At 53.4% G+C, this 11,608-nt stretch overlaps 1 protein-coding gene across 1 annotated transcript in view; it reads right to left on the bottom strand.

Annotated features, from left to right (window-relative positions):
• LOC103897082 (excitatory amino acid transporter 5) overlaps window positions 1-11,214 on the bottom strand; it is a 16,076-nt gene extending 4,862 nt beyond the window's left edge. Inside the window, exons 1-7 of the mRNA XM_009277048.1 lie at window positions 11,038-11,214; window positions 8,384-8,463; window positions 6,169-6,381; window positions 5,339-5,381; window positions 3,943-4,165; window positions 705-804; window positions 265-498 (exon numbers count right to left, since the gene is read on the bottom strand). Of these exons, the coding sequence (XP_009275323.1) occupies window positions 265-498; window positions 705-804; window positions 3,943-4,165; window positions 5,339-5,381; window positions 6,169-6,381; window positions 8,384-8,463; window positions 11,038-11,214 (1,070 nt within the window). The remainder of the gene's footprint in view (window positions 1-264; window positions 499-704; window positions 805-3,942; window positions 4,166-5,338; window positions 5,382-6,168; window positions 6,382-8,383; window positions 8,464-11,037) is intronic.
• Window positions 11,215-11,608: the final 394 nt, after the last annotated feature.

Raw genomic sequence — 11,608 nt, 5'->3', positions numbered from 1 at the left:
CGAGCGGAAAAGCGACATCAGCCGGCCGGATCTGAAGATGCACTGAGGCTCTTCCCGCTGAGGACCAGGGCAGTGCCAAGCATCCCACTTCCTACGAAAACTGGAAGCGATCTCATTTCAAATAGTGCTGGAGCATAATTTTTCTTTGTCTGAATTATACCTGTTCTCCCACAGCTTGCCTGGCCGTACGCACAGCCGCGTCTCCCTTGACTAAACCCGGTGCCTTCTCAGCTGTATCAGCATATTTCGGCCACATTTTCCTACCTGGAAGATGTAGCCAAGGCAATCAGCAGGGCTTGCAGTATCCCCTGAATGAAAGCAAAGGGGTTTTTCTTGGTGATGAGCACAAAAAGCAGAGGTAAGAGAACGAGTCCGTGGATGACTAGCCCTGACACTACTGTAACAGCATATAGTCCCAGCTTCTGTCCTATAACCAGTGGGTCTTCCATCTCCAGGATCTTTCCAGCGATGAGAAATACAATGCCAAAGGGGAAGTACCTGCAAAGAATAAGCATAAAAAATTATTTATGAGGATGCAGCAATCATTGAAGTACCACACGACAGTCATTACAGTATTTGGTACCATGTAGTACAGTCATACAAATATAAATCCAGTGCTCACAATAGATACTTGTAGGCTGTGACCGGCATTATCATTAGATAGCAGGTAAGAAAGTAACTGAATCAATCAAAAACAGATTTACCAAACTGCCATTGAGACAATTTTCATAACTGCTTCGTTCAGGCACTGGCACACGTTAACCAGCGGAGTTCCTCGCTCGCCCATTTTTCCCAGGAGAAGTCCTGCAACCAAGCACATTGGTTTGTATTACTCGATAGTACCACAGGAGCAGCATGTGTCATGCTGAGTGTCTTGGGGCTCTGGTGGTCACAGAATGGGTTTCACTGGGCAAACTCACAGCAGGTCAGACTTAATACGGACTTCCACGTGCTCTTACGGGTCATGGTAATTCTCTGCTCCAAGCAAATACAAGCATCTGGCCTTTTCTCAAAAAACCCTACCAAACCCAAATCCAGGATTTGGACTGTTCTTTGCACAGATAACTGATAAACTCTTCACTGCTGCTCAATACTGGAAGAGTCACTTCTCGAGGTGAATAAGCCATCTTTTTGCTATTTTGTAATACAAAAATAATGTAGCTCTGGAAACAAAAATTGATTTTTTTCTAAAGGACAAAGCTCGGTGAGGTTATATATAGCTGAGGATGTGATGATGTGTTGCATCCCTCCCCTTGCTCTGGAGTGAACAGAGCCACGCGCCACGTCTGCCACTTGGATGAGCTTCTTCAGAAGTGCTCGGATTTGCCTGATCCCTGTGGGTGGTGGCGGTTCTCGGCTCCCTCGTGGGACGGGCTGTGCTGGCTGCCGATCAGCTATTTCACGCAGACGTCTTTGTCGGTGGCTCACAGGCTGTACTGTGGTGGTGACAACACGTGCAGCTGTACCATAATACGTCGGGAAGGATCCAACTGAGTTGCTTAGATACAGGCATTAAGCCTCCTGTATTAATTCTGGTTTTTCTTTTTCTGTTGAATTTCAGTCTAATTTTCTGTTGAAGGAATACTAGAGCAGAAATACATGAACGGTTAGAGGGGTTATGGTGTTTTCTGGTCTGCCAGCACAAAATTGGCCAGTGCTAAATCCCATTGCTTTCACTGGTGAGGAGGTTTCCCAGGTACCCATTGAGCAGAAGAAAAATGAGTCTGAGTATTTGCCCATCTAGTTTCCAGCCTGGTGCACATACTTTCTGCGTGATCCCATTAGCTAAAATTGCTTCTGAAGCACTGTACAAGTGTCTGCTTTAGCTTGGAAAAGAATATAGTCAGGATCTTATCTTGTCCCTCTCATCCCTCTTCAGTCTTCAAGGCTGAGGACTCCTAGAGACCCTTGGCAGGTAGTTGGATCTCTTGGCTTGCTCAGAAGAGAGATGAGATAGGGTCACCTTTGCCAGGACTTTCAGAAATGAGACAAGGCTTGGCATATTTAAATCTCAGCTCTGTGGATATTCATCCAGTATTTGGTGTCCATAACAGCTGGTTTGAAAGAAATCAATTTCTCTTCAGGTCCTACAGACAGCTGATTTGGGAAAGATCGCCCTAGCAAATGGACAGCTTACTTCAAGTGACTTTAAATCTCTGCCCTTTTCTGGATTTCAAAAGCAACAGAGAGGACTGGAGATGCTCTGTGTCAGTGCAGAGATCGCTGGAGCTGTGGTGCGGGGATACCATCTGCAGCAAAGCCACTCTGGGTGGCCAGCAGGTGCTGCATGGACGCCTTGGTCTCAGTCCCACAAACTGTCTAATTTTGGTATTGGATACAAATACCCTTTGTCAAGATCTCAACCAGCTTCCACCTGGCCTCCCCCGCCTTGCTGCAAGGAGGAGCTCATCACCGTTTCCCACAGCACAGGGCTGTGTTGCCTGGTCTTCCCTCTCCCTCTCCTGTTTTCTGCCAGGCAAACCCCATTAACTCAACCTCTCCTCGCAGGTAAACCTTCCTGCGGATGTACGGATGCCCTTTTCCAAGCTGCACGTCCCTGGTGCAGGTGTTACTCTGCTGGCCTGTGGCTTTGTGGAGTTCTAATCCATCGCGTGCAAAATCCAGGGAGCGCAGCTGGGTGGCTGGGGCTGCCTCAGGTGATCTCCCGCTGCATCTCAACTCGGTGCTGATCCTCACTCCCACGCTGGCAGGGTCGTGGGGTGGTAATCTCAGAAGAGAAAAGCAGCTTCTCCTCACTTGTTTGGCTGGGCTGGAGGAGGGCACGTGTCCTGCGAGCAGGAGCTTGGTGCATTCCCTGAGCGTCCGTGGTCTGCAGATGGTGTTGGTCACTGGGACAGGAGTCTGCCATAGACATCTCTTTTGTCTGTAAGGATCTTTAAGTGGGTCTGTCTCTGCCCGGTCTCACTGTGGCCATCTCCTCCAGGCACTCACTGTATCGTAGCCTTTAAAACTGGCCACTGTCCCCTTGGCTTTGACGGCAGTCTGGTGTGCTCCAGTGGCTGCGCTGGCTACGCTGCCTCCAGCCCTCAAATCCTCTAGTTGGCTTTTTGGTTCCTAATACACTACGTTCAAGCTCCTTGCCCTCACCTCTTAATCTACATGAAACACTGCCCCCATGCTCATCTCATCGCCTCCTACTCTCTTCCCTCCTGAGTCCTCCCTTCCTCCCTCAGCATTGCACCCAGTGTCCTTCTCTCTTACGCTTTGACTCGGCTCCAAGTTCCTCCTTCCCGTGACTTTCTCCCCTTTAAACCTTCTTCCTCCCTATCCCTTGCACATGCTCTCCATCCAACCTCTGGTCCTTCTTCCTTCCTGAAATTGCTGCCGAGCACCTTGTCCAGGCGGGATTGCAAGCTGTTCAATGCAGAAAGCTTTTTTACCTTCTTCAGAAAGTCCTGTTACATTTCCATACATTTGTGACAGGCACTATGTCTGACCCAGCTTTCACCTGCTGCCTGCTCGGGGAGTTTGAACACTGCCAGCGTGAAGGGTTTGGACTGTTTGTAACAAGCTGTGTCCCAGGTAGCCTCTGCAAAAGTTACAGCTCACTTCAGTAGACTTCATAAAAAGGACCCTCCAGCTTAGGTGACGATTTGAAAACCCTCAAGACCTGTGCTTGGGCTGTGAAGGCTCATATGGAAAATCTGGGGAGTAAACAGCCTTCTCCGTGCCTAACACCTTTTGTGAGCTCCGTTACGGATGGTACCGATGAAGGTGTTGATACAAGCTCCGTGCTGTGCCCGGTTGCCCAGGGACTTGAGCAGTTAGAGCTAAAATAACCTCATCTCTCTGAGCATCCCTACCTCAATTTACAGCACAGTGGCCACAGCAGTTACCACCCTGGGTTGCAACCACCGCTGAACAGCCTTGCAAGCTGGGTCGGGACACAGCGCGGAGCCCCGTTCGCTATTGAGCAGGTACCTATCGTTGCTGAGAAGATGACAATTCCCAAGACATTCATCTCATTGCTGGTCCCGGGCAGGGTCCTGTAGGTTATCTCAGGTGACGGCGTCAGCTCGAGGAGCACAGGCAGATGAATTTCAGGGTTTTCATCGTCGGGTGCAAAGTAAATAAAACTGAGAGATTTCCCTGGGATCTTTGGAAAGCCAGGAGACTTCACCACCGGGACAAGAACAGTTCGATACTAGAACAAAAGCAAAGCAGTGAGGTTAGTGTCCTGTTGGCAATGGGCTCCATCCTGCTCTGAACACAGAGGCAAAGCCATCACTGGGCCAGGTGAGGTTCAAAGTTTGTTTTTCAGGCAGTAAAAGGCTGGTGAAAAGAAGAGAAGCAAGAAACAGGCAAGGGGAACTGCGGTTGTTCCCTGCAGACCTCAGCACAGCCATCCTCGAGCAAGGCTGTACTTCTCCGGGCAGACACGTGGCATTTGTGAGTCAAGTCCCTGCAGGATCCTGGTGCAGTACTGGGTAAGCGTTGTGCTGCCCACGGAGAGGCCCCTTCACGCCCCATCCCTCTCTTTCTGGGGGTTTTACAGATGCTTTCCCAATGCCGTGAGTATACTCGTTTTCCCTTTTCCCCTCCACCTTACCTGGCCCCTCCTCGGCCTCTCCCCTTCATTCACCCCAACCTTTCTTTCAAGCTTTCCTTCCCCGTGCCTGCTGCCTGCCCACCCCTCCGCCTCTGCTCCCCGATCCCCTGGGGCTGAGAATCCACTGCACAAGAGTGGGGTCTGAGGGAAGAGACGTTGTGCTGCTTTTGTACAGGAGCCCTCCCAGGCAGAGGGCAGGCAGGAGTATCCCTGTGAGTCCATGCCCCCACCAGCCTGCCTTTGGGTGCCCACCCTGGGGTGAGCAGAAAGCAGCCAGGGAGCAGGCAGGGTGGGGAGGGAGGCAGAGGGAAGGGAAGGGGATCATGTCCAGGCTGTGGGTGGGGAAAAGCCCCCAGACGGGGAGAGCAGCCCCGTCTAGAGCTGAGCACCATCCCAGGCACCGGTGAACTCACCTGCTGGAACGAAGCTTCAATGAGATTAGAAGGAAACATGTTTCTGTAAGAGAGCAATTGCGCAGGGGTTAAAGCGAATCTTGAGAACACAGGGAACAACCTGGGAAGCACCTCTGGCGGGCACGAGGCCAAGAGGACGACCATTAGAGCCAACACCAGCTTGATGTCCTCTCTGCAAGCTGAGGGCGAAGACAGGCTGGAAGGTGAATGAAGAGCAGGACTGTGAACAACGCGTGAACTGGACTCATAGAAAGCCAGAGATTGGGACGGACGTCTGCCATTCCAGCCCCCCTGCTCAGAGCAGGACCGCCTGCAAAGCTGGAGCAGGATGCTCAGAGCCTTGTGGTGAACTCACCTGCTGGAACGAAGCTTCAATGAGATTAGAAGGAAACATGTTTCTGTAAGAGAGCAATTGCGCAGGGGTTAAAGCGAATCTTGAGAACACAGGGAACAACCTGGGAAGCACCTCTGGCGGGCACGAGGCCAAGAGGACGACCATTACAGCCAACACCAGCTTGATGTCCTCTCTGCAAGCTGAGGGCGAAGACAGGCTGGAAGGTGAATGAAGAGCAGGACTGTGAACAACGCGTGAACTGGACTCATAGAAAGCCAGAGATTGGGACGGACGTCTGCCATCTCCAGCCCCCTGCTCAGAGCCCCCCCGCCTGCAAAGCTGGAGCAGGATGCTCAGAGCCTTGTCCAGTCAATCAAATGCCTCCAGAAATGGAGATTCTCCCCCAGCCCCCGGGTCCGTGCTGCACCCCCTCCCCAGTTAACCCTCGGCCACTGCTTTAATCCAGCCCTGGGCCAACTTCTGCTCATTTTTACCTTGCAAAGCCCAAGGAGCTGCAGGGCTTGGCATGTCATGGCTGGGACTGCAGAGGGAGAACCGCTGAGCTCTGCAGGGAATTTAAATCTTCCTGTTCTCTGCTGCCGCACCCCTCTTTGCTGGTGGCTCTGTGAGGAGAGCAATGGGGGTGACGGAGTGGCCAGAGGGACATGCGTGGGGAGGAACCAACCCCACGTCACTGGGCTTGGGGGTACCGGTGCCTGGTCAGCGTGGCCAATGGCTCTCCCGTTTCCCTTGAGATCTCAATATCTCCCGGGAACTCAATGCCTTGTGGGAAGATATTGTCTGTGAAACATCATCATAAACTTGGCTCCTCCTGAAATCCTGCGATGTACCTGATTAAATCCAGTAACGCATCAGCGGAGCTGAGCACCACTTTTCCCACAGAGTAGTCGTCCTTCTGGGCAGCTGCGCCAGGGTGGATGCTGACCACGAGAATGATTCCGACGGTCACTGCCATGAAGGTTGTCCAGAGGTAGTAGGTGATGGTGATCACCCCCATCTTCCCGCAGGCCTTGGAGTCCATGGTGGCCAGCCCGGACATGAGGCTGCAGCAGGAAAGATTGTGGTCAGTGTCTGCTCCCAAAACTGCACAAGATGCATCTGATGGGCAAAATCTCCAAGGTGGGAGAAGTTTCCATAGATATTTTTTTAACCAATGCTTAAGGGCATCAGTGAGCTCTTGCACACTCATGTGCCTGTGCCCGCAGAATCTCACACCCAGGATGGGCTTGTGGCAACCCAGGCTGAGCTGCGAAGGGCAGGAGACACCTCTCTCAGTCCCTTTTCAAGGTCTGGCCATGTTTTCTGTTTTCTCCAAGGGATAAGAAATAAATGTTCTTAGTGTATTTTGATGGTGAATAACTAATGCTGCTCTTTTTTTTGGTGTGATACTGTTCTTTTAAATCTCCAACGCCCTGTGCCGCTGCTGCGTGTCACTGTGAACAGCGAAGAAAGGTATTAGCAAGGTTTATAAAATCCTGGTGGGGACGGACCTCGCTCCCCCAAGGAGAGAGCTGCTGGTTCAGACTTCACGTACACGTAAGCTTTCCTAAGTAGTAGCCCATAAGCTACTTTTAAACAAAACTGGACTAAAAATAGAGACAGTATTACAGGCTGCACCAGCAGGGAGAGCTGGCAGGAGGTGGTGCTGACACTGGGGGCAAACGGGGGCGTTTGGGGGCTACAGTGTGCCCCATGTGCACGCGGACCCACACCGAGCTCCTGGCTGCTGGTTTTCACTGCTCCAGCTCCCCCAAGGCCCTGCAGAGCGCTGGCCAAGCCTGTCGGTGGCATTCGGCAGTGGCCCGACGACCCCTGGGCGGGACGTGATGGAGACAGAGGCTGCGAGGGTTAATGCCACCCTTGGGGACAGGTCATTGAAGTGGTGGCCAGCCCACAGATCCCCTCCAGCAGCCATGTGTCCAGGAGGAGAGAGACCCTGGGAAGATCAAGAGAGGCCACAAAAGCAACGCGGAGGTGGGTGACGCTTTCCAATGTGGGGCTTGGGGAGCTCCAGAGCTGAGCCCCAACCTGGACAAATCCATGCCCAGAGCGCACCTGGTCCCCTCTGGGACAGTGCATAGAGGGAAGATACCACTTCACCATCATTCAGTAATTAAATAAGAAAAAAGCCTGGTTCAGTTCAATGTGCAAGAAAAATCCTGGGAGCCCTGTGGAGACCCCGCGCCTGCAGGCAGGAGAGCGGTCGGCTGGGATGACCCAGCATCATAATGCTGCGAGGAGGGCTGAGAGCACCCCGAGGGCGAAGGAAAACCCAGGCAGCACATCAGGGAAGGGGGTGTGAAATACTGGAGGGGAAAAGAAAGCAGGTCTACAAGGGCTGATACCAAAAAGGCCAAGTGTGGCCAGGATGGAGACGACACGGCTCCCAGAAATAAACCAAAGGCAAATGGGACAGCAAGCAAACTCTGAAAAACAATGGAGAAGTGACACATCCTCAAGGGAACAAAGACCTAATTGTTTGGGTATTTCTAATGAGCATGTGCTAGAAATTGTTTAAAATATGTAAATCCATGTAAGCTTTTTAAGACCTTGCTTAGACTTGAGTGTGACTCTATCAGCTCTATTTCTTATTTCTAGATCTGGATGGGCTGATGAAAGTGGGATTTGCAAACATAGATGCAACACTGAGGGATGCTTGTGGTTTCTACATGAACTTTCTCAAAACCCTCTAAAAAGGAAATCTGCTTTGAGTTTTAAAAGCTGCCCATCATCAACCGCCCATGGATGGTCCCAGCATCGCCACCTGGCTGGGCCCAAAAAGAAGGGAAACACCCCAGCCAGTGCAGGTGTCTGACGTGGGTGCAGGTGTCTACCAAATCCAGGTGAGGATTTGTCCCAAACCATTGCTGAGAAATCATGGGGTTTGATGGACACCAAGCCAGAGGATGCTGCTTGGTTGCTGGCTGCTTGGGGCCGGGGTTATTCTCACCCCAGGCAGTTTTGGGGTGATCTCCTCAACCGGGGATCATGGGACAATCTCCTCAATGTGATGGAGAGATGGTACTTTAGAAGATGATGTCTTACCTGGAGGTGATCAAGGGCAGGATCAGCATCTTCAACATCCTCATGAGGAGCTCTCCAGGAAAGGAAAAATACTGCTTCTCCTGCACATAGAGCAGAGCTGTTGTGTCAGGTGAGAGCTGAGAAGTGGATGCTGATCGCAGGTTAAGGCCTCAAACCTGATAAATTTGCCTTTTTCCCAACCAGACCCAGCTCTGAACTTCATTCCCAGCTGGCAGTCGTTCCTTGCGGCACTCGGAGACACTGTTTCTCCGGCTGTCCCTTACTGGGAGCTGGGTCAGGGATGGGAAATACTGGCCATGTGGGAAACCTGGCTGTGAAGTGGAGAGAGGCCTGTGGGGCTGGTCCCCTCACAAAAACATCCTTGGGTCCATCGCCCTCTAGGGAATGGTCCTCACAGCCCCACCGCTGGCTCCTCCTGAGCATCGTTGCACCTGTTATTGGGGAGCAGAGGCTCGACTGCACATGCAAATGTGCCCCAAAGCTGTTGGGTGCAGCCTGGTGCCGGCAGAAAAAGGTGGAAATACCTTGTGGCTGCAAATGGCAAAGCTGAGCTCGGGGAGAGCCCAGGTGTCCGGCCCATCTGTGGTGCAGCTTCACAGTGCACCGAGGGAGTTTTCCACCCCGTGGTATCCGTCCACCCCCTACACTCCTCACATGAGCATGGGGAAGGGCTGCCTGGAGAGAGAACCTCAAAGCCCATGGTCCATGCCCATGGTCCCACAGCCATGACCAAGGGAAGAGTGAGGGGTCTGCAAAACCAGCAGCCACCTGGCCAGCATCCCTCCCTCCCCCATCCCTCCCTCCCTCCCTCCCTCCACCATCCATCCATCCATCCCTACCTCCACCCACCATCCATTCCTCCATCCATCCTCCATCCCTCCATCCATCTCTCCATCCTTCTGTCTGCTGAGTTCCTTCCATGCCTCCATCCATTCATCCCTCACTCCATCAATCCATCCACCTGCCACCTGGCCAGCATCCCTCCCTCCCCCATCCCTCCCTCCCTCCCTCCCTCCACCATCCATCCATCCATCCCTACCTCCACCCACCATCCATTCCTCCATCCATCCTCCATCCCTCCATCCATCTCTCCATCCTTCTGTCTGCTGAGTTCCTTCCATGCCTCCATCCATTCCTCCCTCACTCCATCAATCCATCCACCTTCCCTCCCTCCCTCCCTCCCTCCCTGCCCCCAAGTCTTTCACTGCGCCGCTGTAGAGGTGTTGGGGATGGATCCGAGATGGCCCCAAGCCAAGCAGGTACTTTTGGTTACTCCAAAGTAACCGACACCACCAGGCTTTGAGGGATGCCAAGGCAAACTATTAAAATAAATGCTCCACGCTGCTGTCCCTGCGCTAACCCACCCTCGTGGCCTAAACTTGGCTGATTTCCCTGGGGAGCTCGTGTAGAGCGGAGCCGTGATGGGTCCAGCTGGGTGCAAGGAGTAATAAGAGATTTGAACAGCATCTCTTTTGTCAGTGGGTTTCTCAGCTTCGTGATGCTTTCCCATTGTGGGGAGGAAAGCGGGGACCGGCTGCTTCTCCAGCCCCTCATCTGCAGCGTGGATTTTGGGACAAAAGTCTCTAACAGGGAGAAGTGGTTGCTGGGGACCACGTGCAGGGCTGTGGCAATAGGGCAGGACAGGATTGGGGCAGAGGATGGATGAACTCGGTGCATGGCAGGACGAGGGGCAGGAGCCCCCAGGCTCTGCTGGCCTCAAGCCCGGTGTGGAAGGCTGCCAGGCTCTCGTGGGCACGTGCACCCGGGCGCAGGGAGATTACACCTGGCTTCAATTAAGTAACAAGATCATCCCCGCTGCGGGTGGTGATGCTGAAGGGCGTAATTGAAGTGACAAGACTTTGCTAAATCCTTGTGGGTGACATGGGGATGTTCCAGCACCAGCCGAGCTCTCCCCGAAGCAGCATCTCCCCTCCCTGGCTCAGCCAGCTTGGCCGAAGATCAGGGCTGAGCCACAGCCAAGATGCCTGATGTCATTAAAACCATGTGGATTTTAATGTGGTGACATTTAACAGCGCAATGCTCCTAGAAAGCACCAAGCGAACGCACCTTTTAGGTGCATTTTCTCCAATGCGTTTGTCTCCAAGGGTCCTCAGAGGAAGGTGACCCCTGGAAGCCCCCCAGGCTCTCCATCAGCCCTGTATTTATTTGCTGGGCCTTCTCCAGAGAGTGGAAACGTGTTTTGGTTGAGCATCTGCGCAGCTGGGGAGAGTAACAGGAGGAGCTCATCCCTTGGACCCCAGTGCTGCTGTTTGTGTTGGGGGGAGCCTGTTGCCGAGCATCCAGCAGCCGAGCATCCATTCCCCCCTTTCCTATCTCCATCCCACCTGGAGGCTCCTGCAGCCCCATGGGGTCCGTCCTGGAGCCCCTCACTCCCAGTGGAGGGAGGCAGGATTTGTCCTGCAGCTTTGGCAGTTGTTGGCAGCATTTTTGGCTGAAAAAAAAAAAAAAAAAAAAAAAAAAGCGCCATAGGGAGAAACCTGCCCTGAGGTGGTTTTCTTGGGCAGGAGCCTTTGCTTTTGGGGCTGTGCCCGTCTGGGGCCCTTGATGGTGATGTCTTGCTGGCACCAGGACTGGTCACCCCAACTGCCCCGCTCCATCCCCCTTGCTCCCATCCCCGTCCCAGCCAGGCTTACCAGCTCCGTCAGCTCCAGCGTCCGCAGCAGGAACCCCAGGAGGCACCCGGTGGCAACCGACAGCATTGACAGGGTCAAGAGGCCATTTTTATGCCAGAAAGCCCGTACCCACTTCCAGACATGCCGGAAGGTCGAGGACAGTGAGTTCAGCAAAGCTCTCCTGACCCGCTCCCACATGGTCGTCCTCAGCCACCCAGGCGATGCCCCTCGGAGCAGCTCCCGTCCCTGTTCATCGCCCTGGGCACCACCGCGCCGACAGACCCCTGCCCTTTGCTGGGAGCCGAGCGTGCTGGTGGCTAATCTTCAGGACCAAAAGCTTCGGGGCTATTTGGGAGCCTTTCCCGTAATGGAAAGTGACGTCTTCAACTGGTTAATCTGGGCTTGGCATCCCGCCGGTGCCGGTGCCGAACCCAGCATCCCAGGTTAACCCTCCACCCCCAGGATCAGGGCCGTGTGCTGCAGGCTGAGAGCAGGGATTCAGCCCTGGAACTCCCTTCCCACCACAGTTCCTGATCCAAAAGGATCTGGGTCCTGCCACTGGAGGCTGCCCCAGGATTTGTGCTCCCACTGG

Source organism: Aptenodytes forsteri, unplaced genomic scaffold (genome assembly GCF_000699145.1).
Source record: "Aptenodytes forsteri isolate BGI_AS27 unplaced genomic scaffold, ASM69914v1 Scaffold274, whole genome shotgun sequence".
Classification (NCBI taxonomy): domain Eukaryota; kingdom Metazoa; phylum Chordata; class Aves; order Sphenisciformes; family Spheniscidae; genus Aptenodytes; species Aptenodytes forsteri.
This window is presented reverse-complemented; position numbering and strand designations above follow the sequence as displayed.